This window comes from Musa acuminata, chromosome BXJ2-6 (assembly GCF_036884655.1).
Source record: "Musa acuminata AAA Group cultivar baxijiao chromosome BXJ2-6, Cavendish_Baxijiao_AAA, whole genome shotgun sequence".
Classification (NCBI taxonomy): domain Eukaryota; kingdom Viridiplantae; phylum Streptophyta; class Magnoliopsida; order Zingiberales; family Musaceae; genus Musa; species Musa acuminata.
Genome location: NC_088343.1, coordinates 25,502,501 through 25,522,500, shown reverse-complemented (window position 1 = coordinate 25,522,500; position 20,000 = coordinate 25,502,501). Strand labels below are relative to the sequence as shown.

General features: G+C 39.4%; 3 protein-coding genes, 1 long non-coding RNA gene and 1 pseudogene across 5 annotated transcripts; 2 read left to right on the top strand and 3 right to left on the bottom strand.

The window, feature by feature from the left end:
- Positions 1–1,167: 1,167 nt before the first annotated feature.
- On the bottom strand, positions 1,168–3,074 carry LOC103973773 (transcription termination factor MTERF6, chloroplastic/mitochondrial). The gene is made up of 2 exons (XM_009388424.3): positions 2,874–3,074; positions 1,168–2,491 (listed from the first exon to the last, which is right to left on the bottom strand). Exon 2 carries the CDS (start codon positions 2,485–2,487, stop codon positions 1,492–1,494), a length of 996 nt encoding a protein of 331 aa, XP_009386699.1. The 5' UTR covers positions 2,488–2,491; positions 2,874–3,074; the 3' UTR covers positions 1,168–1,491.
- Positions 3,075–3,129: 55 nt separating this feature from the next.
- LOC135615220 (uncharacterized) lies at positions 3,130–7,790 on the top strand. 2 transcript variants are annotated; one of them, XR_010487916.1, is made up of 3 exons: positions 3,130–4,309; positions 6,704–7,210; positions 7,303–7,790. It is a non-coding gene; the product is annotated as an uncharacterized LOC135615220 (long non-coding RNA). The 2 variants fall into 2 exon arrangements; XR_010487915.1 differs by having other exon boundaries at positions 3,144–4,309; positions 6,704–7,790.
- Positions 5,371–7,473, bottom strand: LOC135615219 (tetraketide alpha-pyrone reductase 1-like). Its single transcript, XM_065113426.1, has 6 exons — positions 7,347–7,473; positions 7,028–7,194; positions 6,615–6,803; positions 6,243–6,402; positions 5,926–6,118; positions 5,371–5,532 (listed from the first exon to the last, which is right to left on the bottom strand). The coding sequence occupies exons 1-6, from the start codon at positions 7,471–7,473 to the stop codon at positions 5,391–5,393; spliced, it is 978 nt and encodes a 325-aa protein (XP_064969498.1). The 3' UTR covers positions 5,371–5,390.
- A 2,197-nt stretch (positions 7,791–9,987) lies between the features above and the next one.
- LOC103973772 (small ribosomal subunit protein uS19) lies at positions 9,988–13,175 on the top strand. Its single transcript, XM_009388422.3, has 5 exons — positions 9,988–10,143; positions 10,248–10,399; positions 10,509–10,566; positions 12,305–12,439; positions 12,699–13,175. The coding sequence occupies exons 1-5, from the start codon at positions 10,141–10,143 to the stop codon at positions 12,810–12,812; spliced, it is 462 nt and encodes a 153-aa protein (XP_009386697.1). The 5' UTR covers positions 9,988–10,140; the 3' UTR covers positions 12,813–13,175.
- Positions 13,176–13,412: 237 nt separating this feature from the next.
- LOC108951955 (uncharacterized protein At1g76660-like) overlaps positions 13,413–20,000 on the bottom strand; it is a 7,322-nt pseudogene continuing 734 nt past the window's right edge.

Sequence of the window (20,000 nt, the reverse complement as noted above, 5' to 3'; positions counted from 1 at the left end):
CCACACAGTTCTTGCGATAACTACATCTATAAAGATAAGAATGGTCTATACAGTGGTAAAATAGAAGTTCCGAAGGTTCATATGAATAATGAAAGATTTGATTATGCTTCAAACATGCTCATATTGTCAGGTGATTAATCACTTGCAAGATCTTCCTAGTTGTTAGCTTGCTCATCTTTAGCCTGTTAACTAAAAGTTTATTACTTGATAGATATTGATCTAGTGAATATAAATTAAAGAAGAAAAAAATAAAATTAATGTAGTCAAATGAACATGTTATACAGTTAATAGCACTCATAATACATGAATTATGGTACACATGTGTCGTGGATATTAACTTTCTTGGCTAACAATTAACATGGAAATTAAGCATCACATGTTGACAGGACTAAGCATAACATCCATATCCAATTGAAATCAGTTTCTCTCACAGATTTCTAATTCAAGGGCTGAGATGATGGAACCAACAAAATTGGTGCATCAGAAGCAACTTAGTTTTTGGAGAAACATTCACATATGCACATAATGACTTGAAAAAACTGTAACCAGTAAAGTTGTTATACCTACTACCATGGACTTTAACCTTCATGCTTCATGCATAGACATCTTTAGCATATGGACTTCATGAGAACCACATCAAAATTCAAAGGTGCTTGAGCCACTAGCTCAGTTTGCTCTTTGTTCAAGCATCCTCAGGTCATCCTTTAAGAATTATAATTTTCTAATATAGCATTATTTTTTGCAATGAATATACTATACTGTTTACAAATTTTTCCTATAAGCTTTATCGACCTTGATTTTGATGGTAGAATCATATGCCCTCATGTTTTCTGTAGTTTCAACTTTATACAACCAACAAAAAAAAAAAATCTATCAAGACACGAGTCTTGCAAAAGACAGTTCACTTGATTTAATGCATCGGTCCTAAACAGAATTATGAACCATATCATCCAGCCAAAAATTCTATAATATTATGCAAAAAATACTTCCCTTGTTCGGTCCAATCTTGTCAACATGATCTTCTGACAAAAGGCAGTTGAAATTAGGGTACAAAGAAATCTTGAAATTTGGTGATACGTAACATCTGTGGTTGGATGGAACAAAATAGTAAGCTAGACATAATGTAAAGTACTAGAAGTTTCAACAACTCTAAACAAAAAAGCATACTGCAAAAGAAACATCAGACACAACTTTGCCAGTCATGTAAATTTTAGAGTTTTGCAGCTAAGTAGGAATGAATTTGCAAACAAAAGTGGGGAAAAAACTGTATAAAACAGGAAATTTTTGTGGTCTGTGGTGATACAAGCACTACCTGGGGTAAAGACAAGTTCTATTCAGCAATGCTAGCTGAGTGCAGGACAAGAGAAGATAAAAAACAACAATATTCTTACCTTGAAGAGCAAGCCCTTGCACCTCTGGCAACCAATGGCCAAACTTTCAACCCTAACAAGAGATGGAACACAAAGGTCGAAAAGAGCAGGAAGAACAGAATCAAGAGAAGCCTGCAACTAAGCCATATTTAGCAATAAACCTCTTCTGATTGCAATGAAGCATATCGCTCAGACTACAATGTATGTTCTTTTGTTTCAAAAGTTTGTGCCGCAACTCCAAGCTCTTCTTCATACCATGTCGAAAGAACTCTGGACAATCTGCTATCTCACCGATTTCCCTTCCCATGTCTTCAACCAAGAATCTGATTTTGGGTTCCAAGGATTTGTTGACACTCTTGATCAGAACAGGGGGATATCCGGCAACCAATGTTGCAATTTGTTTACTGTCAAATCCACATCTCTTCAAGAATGCTAAGTTGGGTTTTAGAACCCTATTAACATCCCTACAGATTACTTCAGGGAAATTGCAAATCACTCTTTGCAAATTCTGTTCATCTAAGCCTATCGACTTGAGAAATTCTGTGGTTGGTCGAAGCCGTTTCTCAACACTGTAACCTACTAAGAATGGATTTTTCACCAGAGTTTTACCAATCAAGCCTTCCTTATTGAGACCAATGCTTGCGAGGAAATCAGTAATCCGAGTCAATTTCGTTTCGATGCTGTAACTGATGAGCCTTGGATTCAACAGGAGCATCTTACCCAGTTGCTTCTCCGAGATTCCTAGCACCTGGAAGAAAGCTAGTAATGGGCAGAGCTTATCTTCAACACTGTGTGAGAGAATGTTTGGGAATTTGGTGATGGCCGAGGCCACTTCGCCAGGCCTTGATCCCAAGGTCGCAAGGCACTGGACGGTAGGCACAAGCTTCTGATTCAAGCCCAAAGTGAGGACTTTGGGGCACTTGAAAACAACATACGGAAGCTTCCTCTTCTGAACCCCAATGCTTTCCAAGTAATTCCAATTCTCACTCGCTCTGTCTCTTCCTGTGATCTCCAGTGGATTGCATCGCCTCACCATTCTCTTTATGCTTTCATCATCAAACCCTTTCTCCCTCAAGAACTCAACAATTGTGAGCTGCTGGTCTGTGCTCCTTTCCATCTCCCTAAAGACACCAATGTGGTTGGAGCCTGAGTGGTACAAACTAATAAATCTAGAAAACAAAAAGTAGTGGCAAACTATGTATTCATCATGCAGCGCAAGATCTGTAAGAAGATTAAGCAAAAATATGACTGGAAGCAGGAATAAACCATCAGAAACTACACATCAAGTTGCCAAAATTCATCCTTTTTTCTTCTGCTTACCCATCCCAAGGTGAAATTAGTGCATGAAGTCTTAATCTACTTTCGCAATTAGCATGGAATGAGGAAACAAAACACTTGAATCAGAATATCAAAAATATAATCATGGAAGATATAAACAAGGATTCGCGGTCGCAGAAAAACTTGCTTCTATCAAAAAAATCTGCAGTACACAAAATTGCTGACCTTCTTCTTCAGTCACCCACTGCAGAGCGAGACCTTATCCCAAGCAGACGTTATCCCTAACAGGAGACCGGAGTCGAAGAAGCCTTATAAAGAATCATCGACCTTATCTCTCACTGTCACGAGAGCGTTTGTTCATTAAAGAGATGGGCGCTGATGTGGTCCCTGTGTTTTCTCCAATAAAATACGGGTAGTTTGGTGGGTATTGGAAACGATGTTGCTCTTTCTTTTTTTTTAATCTAGAAACCCTAAACTAATTCCCAGAATCCACATTTGCTTCTTCCTCCGCGGCCACAGTTGAAGAGAACGCTGCAAACTAAGCTTCGATCATGGAGAGATGCATGCCCGCGACCGGCTTGGGTACGAGTAACAATACTGACAGACCGATGAGAGGCGAGAGGCGCAGGGGCGATGGCTCCCAAGACCTTTTCCTTTGTAATCTCAACTTTGCTGACGACGGCGACGAGGAGAAGCAAAGGGTGGCACGAAGAAGCGCCTCTGGCTCGAGCCTCCGCTATATCATTATTGCATGTGGGGCAGCAAACCCACGAAGAGAGACCATCCAAAAGAGGATTTTGGTCACTTCCCGCAGTCGCCATTCAAGGATTTCTGTCGAAATTATATGGATGGCTTCGGGGTTTCGCGGCAGAGATCGTCATCACGGTCTGCTGGACGACGTAGGGGAGAGGAACGCTGGAGAATTTTGATTGTGGCGGGTGAGGAAGCGATCGAATTGGGGATTCTCCGGCGCAAAAGTCCAATCTTGGAGAAGTTGGCTGGCATAACGTAAGAAGGTGGAGGAAGCCGATCAAAAAGATAGAAATTGGTGGGTGAGTCTGCTGGACGACATTGGTGGTGGCTGAGTCTGCCACATAGGAGGCACCACCAGAAGTCACCGATGACATTTTCAAGAAGATCAAGGTGACCGGGCTAATACGTAATGCTGTTGCCATGGTTGTTGTGCTCTGCAAAGCGGGCTAGTTCAGGAAGCCATGAAGCTGTTTGGATTAATGCGTCAGAAGGGTATGGTACCTTATGATGTGATTCACATTGCTGTTGTGGCAGGAGTCCACAAGACAGCAAAATTTGATGATATAAGGAGGATCTTCAGGAAAATGCATAAGCACAGAGTTGTGCCGATTGCATTCAGCTACAAAATTCTCATTCAGGACTTATGCAGAGGATAGAAATTGGAGGATTCAGTTGAGTTCTGCACGGAGATTGTTGGGCACTGGGCATTCACCAAGTGTGATGGCTTTTATGGGTTTGGTCGATGGATTCTGTAAAAAGAAGGGGGTGAAGGAAGCTGAGAATGTTGTCAAGAGGCTGCAGGAGGGAGATGTTTTGTTCTTGATGGAAAAAGCTGTTGGAGTGCATTTGGACAAGACAGGACCATTCTCGCCAATGGTTCTGAAGGCCATCGTCAGGAAAAAGAACTCGTAAGAACCATTTTGATCTCTTCCTTGGGTAATTGGTACATACTGTTTTCTGTTTTTTCTCGTTGTTCATTGGGCATCCTCCAATTTGTTCCCTATCACTGATAATGTAGTATGTTTGCATTTTTCTTTTTTCTTTTGTGCTCGTGATAAAAATATTGTTTTTAAGTAAACCGATGCATCTCGTATGAGCAATTATCAAAGGTTCTAGTTAATTTTGATCAGAATTCTGATAAGGCTGTGGTTATGGATGTCATGAGGCTGATTGTGTCAGATATATACCTGATTGAAGTTCTCTGACAAACTAGTAAAAATATTTCTCATGATTTCTGTGTTTTGGATCTAATCTTGGATCATTCTTTACATCACCTTATGTATTGATTACTATCTTGAATTTGATAAACAAGTAATAACTGAGTTGCTCATGCTATGTTCTTTCAAAGTTATAAAATTCTCAAGCATTTTCTTGTTCTTCATTAAGTTGGAAAGGTGTTCAAGAAAATAGTCATTAGTTTAGCATATTACTGTCTAGGTAAATGTCTTAGATGCACCATATTATAGGCCTCTGTGCACAGATGCACCATAAGACAATTACGTGAGCTACACAAATAGTTTCTGTGTCTTTGCAGAAAGGAAATGGTTGTTCCGAATTATACAATAGCTACATCATCACAGTGTTCCTAATGACGTTAAACCCCATTATCAAATATGAAATAATCTGAATGTACAATTTAGGCAAAATGACGATGCACAAACCAACACGGAACAGATCAGCGTGCTATGCATGTCAAATGTTGCACTGCATCTTGTCCCTTGTGAGATCAAGTAGAACACTCTCAGCTCTTCTAGAATTATACCCATGCTTACTAGTGATACTTTCTTGTAATATTTAATTGAATGTAACAAGAAGCAAGCCAAAGTAATGTAGTTTATTAATATAAGAGAATGATATATTGGCGCCCATAGCATGTCCTGTACTTAAAACTTCTTGACACAGAGATTTATTAAAATGGTTCATACGACTTGTTTAAAGCTTTTATTATCTAGTAAGTAATGTTGGCAAATCGAGAAGGTACTTAAATCATTAGATCTGATAGCCTTGTGTCCTCAGCGATGCAATGCAATCATCAAACATCTCTTCAGTACCCTTGAATTTAAACCCCAAGTCACGTAGTTTGGATGTGTCAAACTGGTAACGTGGTATCTCAGCATGGTAATTGTGGAACCTGAACACAAGTCAACTTCTTATAATGCAAAGGAAAGATTACCTAGTAAGAATTTATATATTTACACGAAGACAATAGTCAAAGAATAAATCATAGATGTTAAATTGTTTGCTTCTTTTATTTTATTTTTCAAATAAATCATCAAAAAGTAGGTTATAGACATTAGTTCATGGTTCTTCAGTTGTTTCTTAAATCCCTTATATTCTGAAAGATTTTACTTGCATACAAATAAGTGTCTCAAATTGTTCTTAAAGTTTTGTGTATTCTTAGACACATCATTCTTTTCCAAATTTTGCGAGATTCTAGTTTCATAACAAGGAAACTTCAGCCTCTAGAACCTTAGCTTGTAATTTACAATGATATATACAATATGATACCATAAATAGAACTAACCTATTTGGGATGGGCAATGAAGGATAGCGGTTTGCAAGCAGGGCAGCTACTTCATGATTATCAAGGACATTGGAACTGCAGAGATATCGCCCTTGAGCATTGTCATTTTCGTACACCAAAATGTGGCAGCAGGCAACATCATCAATGTGAACATAGCCCATTCTGCCATAAGCTGAGAACCTATCTTTTTCTCCTGCAAGTTAGTTTCATCAGTACTTATAGTGTGATGTACCTATTGTTGAAAAGAAGGCATTTAGTGCCTTGAAATTTTGTTTTCCATAGAAAGGAAGGATGATCCATTGCGGCATTAGAAATACCTCGAAGTAGGCCAAGGACGTCACTAACAGTTAGACACAAATCATGGGGCAGACTTGGTCCGATGAATGATGGAAGAAGAGTTACAAGGTCTATTTTGTTCTCCTTTGCAAATTCCCAAGCTGCCTTCTCTGCTAGAACTTTTGCTAGGGCATACCACATCTTGGATAACAAAAAGCAAAAAGAATATATGAGCATTATTCAGAATTAAGCACATTGCCATGGATCTTTTTTGCTTAGTGTTTCTGCTATTATCATAGCAAGAAGGGTTCATGTAGCCTTCAATAATTGTATAACCAAAAAGCCATCTAAATAAGTATGTGTATGTATAAATGTGCCAAACATGCAGTAGCAGATTAGTTATGGTCTTTCACCTGGAACGTTTGGCAAAGTTCCACAGAGCTCCATGATGTCTCATCCAGTGGTAATCTGGGGTTGACATTCTCTCTTACTCTTATTGCAGATGAAGACGACGTCAGAACAACTCTCCTTAGTGCTGGATTCTTCTTGCATGATCGCAACACATTTAGAGTGCCGGTGACTGCAGGATCCAGTATCTCAGCCTGCTAAATGTCAACACCAGGAGCCATGGCCACAAACAACAAAATGAGACAAATTTCCACAAATGCAACTAAGCTGTATGTTCTCCTGACCATTTTTCTCTCTCCTTTGCAAGCAGTTTTAAGAGAGAACTATTTTCCATGTGTCCAACTCCAAATAAGAGGGAAGAATAGCAGTTTTCGGCTACTGTTCAAATGGACATGCCATGATGAGAGGAACTGCATACCTTGGGATACATGGCTATGACCACGGGAGATGCGGTATGGAAGACACCTTCACATCCCATTACGGCATCATCAAAGCTGCCTTCATCCATGAGATTGGCCTTCACAAGCTGAAGCCTGTCCTTTGCACCTTCCAACTCCCACAAATGGGCCAATTTCTTATGGCCCCCTGCAAATCTGTTATTGTTAGTTCCATCTTGTAATCCGAAGAGATGAGTAAATCGAGTCCAAATGAGCACTGAATTCTGTCTATTGATGAATGTCTATTGATGAACAGGGACATGAGTTGATGATGAAGAAGAAGAAATGGAGTGATGGAACCTGGGTCTCGGACTGTTCCTATTACATGATACCCAGACTGTAGAAGTCGCTTAACAAGCCAAGAAGCAACATAACCAGAAGCGCCTGTCACACACACCCTGCCTTTGCTACCTGAAACCTCGTCCATTCTGTCAGAAATGTGGAGACTTCCATGTCTATTTATACATGTACTCCAGAGCTTGTTATGTAAGCCAAGATGGGTAGTTCATCGCCTTTTGATGTTCCCTGACGTTACTTGTAACTCATACGTATCATGTCATGCACACTCTTGGTGGACATAATCTTTTGGAGGAAAATACACAAAACTCATGATAGGCACAAGAAAGACTTTGGCGTCCCAGAGAAGTCGCCATCTTGGCTTTCTAATGGAGATCAAAATGAACGGATGTGGTGAGGGGGAGCTTCAGTAATGTTGATATAGTATGCTAAGTGGCTTATTTGTTATGTTCAGTAAGTAAGCCGTCGACTAGAATCCACGTGTTGCGTCTGGAATGATAAAAAAAAATAATTATATTATTATTAGATAAAAGATACAAATTTTTTTTTTAAAGGTAACGAGCATAAGATTTATATTCAGAAAGCAGATCTTAGTATCTTCATTATGTTAGGATAATAAAATATAAAAATAAGACTCTTTTAAGCATCCATTCACGGATGTGTTACTTCCTTAACACATTAAAATCTTAAGATACAAATTTACAATCAACATATGATGTGCAATTTTAAGGAATCATTTGCTGATTAATTAACACAAACACGATTCATGAACTCCAAAAAAAGACATAGAAAAGTTTAGCATGATCACTACATGCATAAATCGAGAAATTATATTCAAATTAGTATAAGTTTGTTGAATCTCGGATTTTGATGATGAAACCAATTGATAAGTATTTATGAATTGATCTGCGTTTTGAGTGACGCAGGATGCTTCGATCAAGATGAGATAATTAAAGTAGGAAGATTCATGGGTCGATGGAACATTTCAAAAGATTCGACATCTAATGGAAGGATCGGATGATGTATCGACAGAATGCTTCGGGCCATGGATTCGGGCATCGGACTAAGAAGAGCTAAAATTACGCTAAGAATATCGGAGTCACGGAGGTCAACTGGCCGATTGGGCAATAGGCCGCAAGAGAGGACGAGTCAAAGAATCGGACGAAGCGTCGATGGACCAATGACATGCCGGATAACATGATTCATGCTTAGTAATAATTGTCTAGATCGAAGTATGTTTTTACATGTGCAGAATTAACTATGATAGCAAGGCATAAAGCAAAATGAAGTCCCGGAGTCAAGAACGTGATTTCATTGAAAGTTCAAGAGTTCGTCGGAAGTCCGAACGTTCGTCGAAAGTTCTATTGGAATTGACCAAGAAGTCTCGGAGCTTACCAAAGAAGCTCGTCGGAACTTGCCAAGAAGATCATCATGAAGTCCAGGAGCTTGTTGTGAGTCCACTGGAAGATTGTCGCGAGATCGTCGGAAGTTCACTAGAAGATCGCCGAAAGCTCACTAAAAGAAACCTAGACTTACGGACTTTGTTTAGCTTAGTAAATATCTTAAAATTCATAATTAGCATATAATAAGGATTAGAATTGGGTCAACCTAATTAGGGGATAGTTGGGCCAAGTTTGGGTTGTGTTAGGCCAAGAGAAAAGCCCAAACAATGACTAAACAAGTGAAACCATCGTGGCACAGTCTCCGAGACTGTGTCAATGGTGGTACCACTAGTCTGGGCGGTGGTACCACCCAGACTCAGTCTCCGAGACTATATGGGTGGTGGTACCGCCTAGTGTCAGGCTACAGGTGGTGGTACCGCCCGTACCCTGAAATTTCAGGGGTTTGAATTTTGGGCTCTAAATTTGAATCCATTTGGGGCCTATAAATATCCCAGCTATTCTTGCATGGATAAACAAGAAATATTGAGTAAAACCCTATGATTCTAAAATTATAAACCTTAGAAAGTTGAGTTCTCTCTTCCCAAAGCTTAGAGAGAGTTTAAGAGAGGTGTGAGAGTGATCCCTTGTAAAAGAGGGTTGTAAAAGGTTGTTCCCTAAACATGTGAAAAGGAGAAGAGGGGTGTAAAAGGGTAGTTGATCTTCGCCCATTGAAAGAAGACCGATAGTGGATGCCGATGGCCTTGAGAAAGAGGAATCTAATTTGCGTTTCTCTTGTGCAATTTACTTTATTACAAATCACTTTACTTACTTTACATCTACTACGCTCTTCCGTACGCTTTCAAAGTTAATACATTTACGAAATAATTTTTCGTCGGAAACAAATTTAATCGTAATGAAGTTTTGAACCAACATAATTTTTACCGTTGTACTAATTTACCCCCCCCCCCCCTCCTCTTAGTGCCGACTCTTTTCCTAACAAAGTTTATTTTATGTTCGTTGAATTTCTAATTCTATCCAAAACAAGAGATTCTTTGTTTTATCTGTCTCGATTGTGTTCTTCCAACCAAATAATTCCTATTCAACTTATTTGAACATATCGTCGAAATATGATTATTTTTTCTAGTTCAATTAAATTCCATCGACGGACCGGCATATTGGGCCGCTCATCTAAAAGACCCTTTAGTCCTTTCCTTGTCAAAACAACGTGGTACATCAACCGATCAAAGAAGCCAGGGGTAAAACCGTAACTTCATAGTCGCCTGAGTTGGTTCCGTTCCTCCCGAGCATATATACGGCCGGCTCCAAAGCCCTAATCTTCTCGGTCCGTGACTCTGCTGTTGTCCGCCGCTTACCCTAACACCCTCCCAAGCGGAGAGAAGACGAACTAGGAAGCCATGGTTGATCTCGATTCCTTTCTTCTCTCGCGATCGACCGTAGATTGATCTCTTGGTGACCTTTGATTTGATCGTTTTGCTTCCATTTTGTTGTGGGCGACGAGTAGGCGGATGCTTCGGACGCTGTGGACGTGGGAGGTGCGCAACCGAAGAAGAGGACCTTTAGGAAGTTCTCCTACCGTGGGGTCGACCTCGATCAGCTCCTTGACATGGGCCTCGATGAGCTGGTCAAGCTCTTTGATGCTCGTGCTCGAAGAAGGTTTAGATCCCTTCTTTCTCGTTTCCATCGTGTCTTTCGTCTTTCTCTTTCGAAGGATTAATGTATTTGTTTTGTCTTACGATGAACATTTGGGCGGGGATTCGCGCAGGTTCCAGAGAGGGTTGAAGAGGAAGCCCATGGCTCTGATCAAGAAGCTTCGTAAGGCGGTACGATGCCTCCGTTTGTCTTGTCAATCTCCTTATCTTGCTTCGTTTCATCCGTCGTATGCTGTCACATCCTCTGTTTGTTTTTGTCTGATTTCATATGTAAAACCCTGCTTGGTTTTCCTCATGTTTTGGTATATGCAAAAGTAGAATTTAGATGCGGATATCCTTTGGCAAGTGGCTTTGTCCTTTTAATTTTGGACAGCTTTCGAATTATCAAAGGCGAGGTAGGAAACAGGAGACTGTCGAGACCATTTTCCAAGACGTTTATGCTAATCCCTATACAGTATTTGAACAAATAGGGCTCAAGAAATAATGGGTTATTGATCACTGCACCTTATACCAAGTCTCTCCAAGTGCTGATCACAACACCCATCACAATTGTGTTCGAGTTGCAGATGTTGTTGTTGGAAACAGGTTGGTTTGGATTGGATATTGGAAAAACAGTAATCATGTCAGTTTTCTGTAAATAGATAAGAACATAGATAAAGATTACTCGATTGTATAGCAATTTGTTATAAAACCAAGAATCCAACAGTTTTGATATTTAAAATCTAAATTTGATAGGAAAGAAGATTGCAGAAGATCCTGTGCTTTGTTATTCTCTCTAGATTTGAATGTTGAACTGTTAGAAAGCAACATATTGAATAATTTGGTATCCGTTGGTTAAAATTTTGCCATAGAGGTGTGGGTTTCTGGGTTTGGTATCTGTCGGATAAAGTTTTGCCATACAAATGTGGGCTTTTGGGAAGGTTAGAATGATACACAGATAAATTTACTTGCAATAAATTCTGACATATCTGAACATGTAAACAATATCGGCTGAGGATAACATTAGGAAATATTATCGTTTGGGGAGGCTCTTAGCCTAGGTCTTTACTGACCACGAATAATTAAATTATGTGATAGAATAAACATGATCTTGCTTGGAGCAACGCCGATCATGCCAGAAGGGAAACTGTTCTCTTATTTTTCTTATCTTTTAAGGTGGGTTGGGTGTAGGCAAAGATATCGTGTATTGGTTCAACTTGGGCCCAAATGGTTGAGGCCCATGCTTGCCATCGTATTGGAATCTCAACATATGGATCCAAATAGAAAACATATTATTTGGTTATTTCAATATATCTGGAAGTTCTTGTTGCTTTCTGTTCTACAAATAAAATGAGTTGGGCAAGAAGGCAGATGTGATAGCTTGTATGGAACGGGTGGTAGAAGTTCTGTTTAATCACTGACATGAATGTGTGAATGAGTGTGAAGGTCTGCATATACGATAATTACCAACTCAATTTTCTCGCATAGGCTATGACTTCTAAGGTATATGTGCATTTTGGTTTTGTAGGAGAAAAAGTAATGTGTTTCATATAACTGTGGTTTTAATTTGTATCATTAAGATACCCATCAGCTGATACAATAACCAGGATTTCTGTTATCATGAGTGATTCAACATTAGGCTCGATATTGATAGACCGCGAATGTTTGGGGCCATCTCTTTTGATGCCTAAAACTTATGAGAGCCATATGAGTTGTATCCAGTAGTATAAAAATCATCGAGTTCATTGTTTGTCTCACTTTACATAAATCATCAAACAGAATTCTGCCTTGCAACTTTTAGTTACCTGTGCTGAATAACTATAACCAAAATGGTCGACTTCTGCAAATAGAATTGTGATAGTCTTTTTCTTTTACAATATGTATATTTCAATCACATATTCTGTTACTTGTTATGAATGAAAATGTGCAGAAGCGCGATGCTCCCCCTGGTGAAAAACCTGAGCCTGTGAGGACCCACCTCAGGAACATGATAATAGTCCCAGAGATGATTGGGAGCATCATTGGTGTCTACAATGGAAAAACTTTTAACCAGGTTGAAATCAAGGTAATCATTTTGTCACACATTTGTGGCATTCTGATAATTTTTTGTATTGCATAGTTTGTTATATCCTGTGTTAATCATATGATTTGACAGACATCTAGTTAGTTCGACAGAAAAAATGGAATATTAGGTGTAATCTTTTATCTCTGCTTTCTATTTGTTTTATCAAAGAATCCTGTATCATCTATCCGTCTATGTTGGGGTATGTATGATCTTACATAGTGTAATATTTGTTTATTGATCCAATGTTGTGACATCGCAGCCTGAGATGATTGGTCATTACCTGGCTGAGTTCTCTATCTCATACAAGCCTGTGAAGCATGGAAGGCCTGGTATCGGTGCCACACACTCCTCCAGGTTCATCCCGCTTAAGTAATTATTCCAGAGAAAGATGGCAATTAGGTCATTGCAACCGTTCAGCGCTTATTCCCATTTTATCTGCTGCTGGTTTTAAGTTTAAACTTTCAGTGCTTATTCTCATTTTATTCGGTCATGTTCCATTATTGTTTAGTCTTTCGTGCCCAAGTGGTGTTTAAATGACTTTTTGACTTGTACCAGATTGGCCAGATACTGTCTCTTCCGTCAACAGTATTTATGACGTGCCTATTATCGCCCGTAGGATGTACCATCCGTAACTTGTCATAGCATGCATAATCGTGGTTAAAAGTGTTTCTGTAGCTTATCTTAATTTTTGGGCTAGATTATTGTAACTCAAGCTCTTATTACACAACGTTTATTATGTCCCTTGGCCCACCTCGGTTTGTTTGGTATTCACTGATCTTGACCCCCTATCAAAACCGAATGATCTGGCGTTTGTGGCTCTTACCTCTTAAGACATTGGAACTGACTTTACTGATGGTTTGTGATTCTGTCGAGCGAGAAGCTACAACCACTCCACGCGAGGTCAACGTCAAAGATCAAGTTCTTGGTAATATTTGCAGGGTTTCCATTGTTCGTCAACCATTTAACAGATCTATTTGTAGCGAAATCTGATAGATACAATCCACATTACCATTATTTTGTACAATGTATTGTACGAGACTGGTGCTGGACCGATACATCTACCGGTCTGGTATGGATGTCGAACTGTAAGGAAATTACAAGAGGAGTTCTAGACAACATTTGCCTACAGGACTACTGTCTTGTCTTAATCACAGGCTAAGATTTGGCAACGGGAATGGAATCAGCAGAATTCACCAATCACCGTAGGCCGGCGCTATCATGAACCAGCCCCTCAGAAAGGGCGTATTCCTTAATACGCCCAAACGCCTTATCATTACTAACTAAGAAATTTGATTACCGTCCTAACTAGCTAGTACAGGAGGTCAGTTATAAGGCAACGAATTCCCCCAGGCCATTAGGGCATTGGTTTCTCTCAAACTTCTTGCTCTTCTATGATCAATCTCGGCGTCAGAACAATTGTCTCGGTTGAGCTCGCTTGCCAAGCTGGGCTGGTGGTTTGAAGTCCTCGAGTCACTTTCCACATCACAATCTGTGTTAGGGCTGCCGGCAGCTAAAGCAGAGGTATCTCCAGACTGAATTTGTGGTCTCACACCTGGATAACAGTTGAGATTACAAGCATCATAAACAGAGGCGTTTCTTTGGGTCAGTTTTCAGTCAGCAACAGAGAGAACTCAAGGCAACAAGCATTGCATATCGATGTGAATGCATATGATGAATTCAACATATAAACTCCAGTGCAATTGAGATTACCTGCATGCATGTTATTCTGGTCAGATTTGCAATCAACTCCGACTGCAAGATGTGCCATCACTTGCTTTGGGCTCATAGGTTCCAACAAATTGGATGCCTTTTTACCTGTCATCAATCTCCGTAATGGAATACTGCTCTATTCCAGTTTTACTATCTGCAAATGGAGACATCATAAAGGACTCATCAAGTGGTTCAGATAGCTCCACATAGTTTTGTGTCATGACGATCTCATCTGCACTGAATCCAAATGATGCTCTGTATGCTTCAATCTCTTCTGCATCCTGTTTGCAGCTTTTATTGTGTCTGGTTCCATCATTGGGGTAAACATCTGCTTCCCTCGAAATACTAAGCCCCCCACCAGCAATGAGTACATGATTGTTGTGCCTGGTCCAAATGAAACTGTGCAGATGTTGCAGAATAGAAGAAGCTGGAATCGGGACACAGTATGAAATCTCTGGTTGTGGCCGAATTAAGTCTGAACAGCTTGGATGCCCCATTCCTCGAACAGGGAGAGTCGCATGCAGATGCAGAAGCATCCTACTGTGTGGGAGTATGCCACTCGGGAAAAGGTGAAGACAGCCCAGTTCTTGGGGTTCCCGAGGCAGGTGATACAAGGCTGCTAGGACTTCGAGGGCAAAGTGGATAAGTTGCCTGGAGATCGCTTCCAACCCCATAACTTGACGACAAATAAGGAACACCATTCTCTTTCCCAGCACTTTTAAGATCCGGTGATGATGACAAAAACCGGGCAAAAGGCACATCTGGGGATGAGAGGGTTGCAAGGTGAGAAAGCCCAGGTGGGGGGGTTAGTGGAGTAGTTGATGGCTTGGTTGTCAAGGTCAAGAACACAGGAGGTGAGACCAGTTGAGTTTCATGAGCATATGGCCCTGTTGGAAACATGGTTGATGATGGTCCTTCACGAGAATTGGCTGATATTGACAGGAAACAATTTGGTGATTGGACCGTTGAAGGTAGTGCCGAGTTTGTAAAAGATGCTGGAGATGAAGGTGGAGCAAGAATAGATAAGTTCAGTGTTGTATTTTCATTAGAAATTCCAGCAGATTGAGGCCCATTTGCACAAATACTTGATGCATTCCCATCTGGGATACGGGATGCTGGAACAATTCGTTTCCCTCTTTTTTGTGACCCACAACAGGACAGTCCACCAAAGGAGCCTCCCCATCTACTCTGCTGGCACAATGAAAGAAATATGTTTTAGATAAGAAAATAAAGATCATATCTGCAATCCAAGTCTGCAACAAACTTAAATTCAACAAACTACGCAGAAATGCTGGACAATCATACCTAGAAGCAAGGTTTGTGTATCACGGTATACACTACTGATCTGATAGGAAACCGATATGCAGACCACCTTGTACTGGGTGGTATATACTAAAAGGTCTTGTATCACCTGATACGGGCCTGTAACGGTCGGATTTTGACCATTATCAACCTGTACCTATCGATAACGGTTGAATTTCGACCGATACTGACGAACAGCTCAGACATAACACTTTCCAACGATCAAATCCATTTGAAAGGGTTTTTAAACCCTTTCCTCTCTCTCTTTCACCCCCTTTCACTCTCTCATACTCTTGTACTTACTCTTTCTCACTTCTCTCATTCTCACATTTGTACTTTCTTAAAACTTCACAAAACTACAATTTGTGGATCGGATTAAGCTTGGGAGGCTAATTAAAAGGATTAACACCTAAGTTAGAGGAAAAACTCTCTAATCAAAGGTATATAGACAACTTCTCAATCATATTCAGCAACCCGCTTGGTCTGGAGGCATGGTAATGATGTGGACAGCAATGCCTCGACCACTGATAGTGATAACACCGGGGAGTCGATGGTCCCGTTTACACAGTTTGAGAGTGGTGCATGGACCGAGGAGCAGTATTTTACACATGTCACTCAAGATTCAGATCGTGGAGCTTAACATCATAGTTGGTCATTCTTCTCTGAGCAACAATACGGTGATCGACCTTATGATACAGAGTAGCAAATCACTAACGAATGTAGAAGTTCCAATGATCCCTATGCTTCACATCAATATATATCACAATCGTACTTGCCTCAGGAGCTACCTCGGACACATATAGTTCACAACGATCAGACTATGACCATCATCACAGTGGCGCACCAATGATATACAGTGTATCAGAATACCATGTCGTGGAATCAATTTCAGAATTGAGCTTGATAAACATACCAAATTGATATACAGATACATCGGATCGAGGACCCCGATCCATTACCCGTGGAGTCTCATCATTCTTTTTGTTAGTAAAACCAGATATCTCCATCGATCGATTACTAAATTCATTTGAATCTTAAAATTTAAGCTTTTAACAAATAATCTAACAATTCAAATAATTTCTTTGTAGATAATTTAATATCAATGAAAGGATGATTCGGAACGTACCACAAAGATACTCCTCAAAGCCCAAAAAAAATATGTGACACTATTCTTTCCTGATTTAGATTATTTTTACTAAAATTATACCAAATTTATATTTATTTTTAATTTAAAAATCCTAATCTAACCCTTTTTTCTTTTTCTAGAAAGTTTTGGAGCTATTTTCAACCATTTTTTCGTGACATCGATATGCCCCGTCGTACCAAAACATGGTATGTTGGTACAAAGCGGTATACGTACCGTCAACTGACCATTACACCGGTAAGGCGAGCCTTGTCTGGAAGTACTTAAAAAAAACTAAACACTAGTCCTATTTTTTAAAATTATTATCGTTTTTTTTAATTGGTATATAGATGGTGAGCGAGGATGGAAAACTGAAAGATAGTAAATTACCATAAAGAAAATTAAGAAGCTAGAAGAAAAGGAAAGGAACAAATGAAGAACGAGCATGACGTAAAAGAAAAAAAAGGTTGAAGCAAATTAGTTTTCCATAAATCATGACAAAAGTAAGCATGTTGACAAATGTTGATCGCAGTAAGTTCTCAGTCAAGATAAAAGTCCAAACTTACAAAAACTTTGATTCCTTGATAATTCAAAACGAATTATGCCCTTGAAAGTGGACATCATAACAAAGGCTACAGATTTTTGGTTTTCACTCTCTAGTTACGAACTATTCTGAGGCTACAACATCAATAGAATAAGTTGAAATTTAACATCCATTGGATACATTATAAAATGGCAATTGAAGGTGCAAAAAAATGAACTTCCTTTTCTACAAAGGATTATAAACATCACTTTACATGAATGAATGGTTCCATGGTGTGATAAAAAAATATTTTCGTGATAGGACTCATAGAATCATTGGAAGGTTTCATATTCTTTATTCTCTTTGAGACAAACATTATCTTTATTTTTCACAAAGTTAGATTCACTTGATTGTCTTTATTTTCCACATCAACCAACCATTCCCAGTGGACCTTCCTGCCAAATTACAATTTGCAAAACCAACCAGGTTGCAGCAAAATTCTCAGTATTAAATAAATTTGATAGTTAAAAGCAGGTTTAGGATGGCAAAATGCCCGAGGCTCTTGTCATTGTAGGGTTCTAAAAAAGGTCAATGCATGCAGCCCTATTACTATAACTATGAGTCATCTGGGTTGAAATATAAACTCAATAATGTCTGCTGTTAATCTTTGAAGAGAGATTCAACAGTACCTCTTTCAATTGACAAGTGTTTTGGATAAGTGGTTGCCTAGGTGCCCAGGCAAGGCAAAGCGAGGCCTGAGCACCTCAAATAGGGTCCAGGCAAGTCGATTGAAAGAGGTGCAACTCGAGCGTGTGTCTGAGCTCAAGCATTGAGAGACTCAAGCATGCTCCTGAGCCAATCGAAGCCTAGGCACAATTTGGCGAGCTTAGGTACAATCAATGAATTAGTTGGTTTACCCAAACCGACTAATTCAACAACTTAACCCCCCATCCTTTCTACCTGCCAAGAAACCCTACAATACCACAGAGTAAGAAACCCTACATCGTCGCCATTAGTTGTCGTCTTCCATCGTGATCGCAACCTTCCTTTGCTCTATGTCATCCTCAACCGCGACCTTCCTCCGTCTCACCATCGTGTGCAGCTTTGTCCCTCCACCATATGCCGACATTGTCCTCTTCGTTCACCTTATGCTGTCAATCGTCGCCTTCCTCTACCCTACGCATCATCGCAACTGTACAAACCCTATCTGAGCCAAAGAACCCAACCTTCCTTTGTTGTGCGCCACTACCTTTCTCGATGCCACATTCCACTGCCTTCTGCTAACTGGCTACTTCTCCATCTCCTCTTTCTCGGCCTATTGGTATGAGCAGCTTAAGCACTTTGTTAAATTGGTATGAACTCATGATCTCTATAAACGATCTCCTATTTCCTACACTTTGCTAAATTGTTAGGAACTTATAAACATTGTTTGATAGGTACACTATTAGGAGTTAGGACATAACAGTAGTAAGGTAACAGATTCACTACAAATTCGATTTTTTTTTTTTCATAATCATATTTATCAAGCATGATATTTTTTTAAAATTTTAATATTCGAGAGCATCTCGCTTTACTCGAAAGAGAGTCTAGGCAAGCACCTAATGCCTATGGCATTTCAATACACGGTGACAACATCGATTTTGATATAGTTGTAACAAGAAGAATAGGACTAACTAAACAGTTAATTTTCGAAAAACTTATGCTCTCTGTGATGAGGAATTAAAAGAAACAGGATGATATTTGCTTCTCAAAAAAAAAAATATAATGGTGAAATGTACAATCATAAATCAATGATGTTCCAACTCACGATGAAATGCACATGCAGAATTAGTGAACAATTGTCTTCATAAATCAAGTTGGGGAAGCCAGGAACAAGAAGCAAAGCCAGGAATAGGAAGTGTTACAGAATTCTTTTAGTTTTAAGACATCAGGATCTCTTTCCAGCAAGCAAACTCTGACGTATTGCACTAGCCACTAAGAGAAAACATAATATGTGCCTTCAAGACTAGAAAAGATAGGTCGAGTATAACTCATGAATTGAAAATAAAATAGATAATTAAAACAAAAGGGTAATCCGTAAGCTTCATAACCCAAGCTAGTAAAAGCAATGAAATTAATGATGATAATTGAGATCTAAGTGTAGATGGTAAATGTTAGATGAGAAAAGAAAAAAAGGGCAAAACTTTTTTTTTTCCGCATATGTTCACTCAGTTTAACCTTATTGTTCATTGTGATCTTGTACTGATGGGGAACAATAATTGGTTATGTTTAAGTGAAGCCAACAAGGATTTCTAGGCTTGTCTCCGTAGATGAAAATCAAATAACTTCACTCTAAGTGGCTGCAAATATGGGTATTAATCCAGTTTAAAATCTTAGATGATTAAAGCAAAGTATAGTTTTTTTTTGGCTTTCTAACAGAATGAATGAGAATACCTTGGTTGATTAGGTAGGATGGTCAGATGGGAGTGTAACCATCAGTTCGTACATGCAACCTTGTGCATGATATCATGATTATACTTTGCATATCAGCAAAAGAACTACAACGAAAGAAGTTAAGATACTATATAGCACGATGTGTTCATTTACCAACCAAAGCAACCACAAAAGGGGCAACAATTTCCATTAAGAGAGCAGCTTTCTAGAAAAGATGTTCCTGATCCTAAGTCTAAGATAAATGCTCCATTATATTGGTTATAACTAGAAGAGGAAATTAACTGACATAAAGAAAACGCAGGGCAATTTCCAGATCCTCTACTTGATGTAAACCCTAACGTTTCTGCTCTTTATGGACCAACCAGAAGAAGAGTCGTGCAAGGCCTATGCATTGCGCTCATCAAGAGATCCGATCCCGATTTCTCACATCTAAGCAGCAAAACCTCTTACAAAGAATTGAATCAACCAAA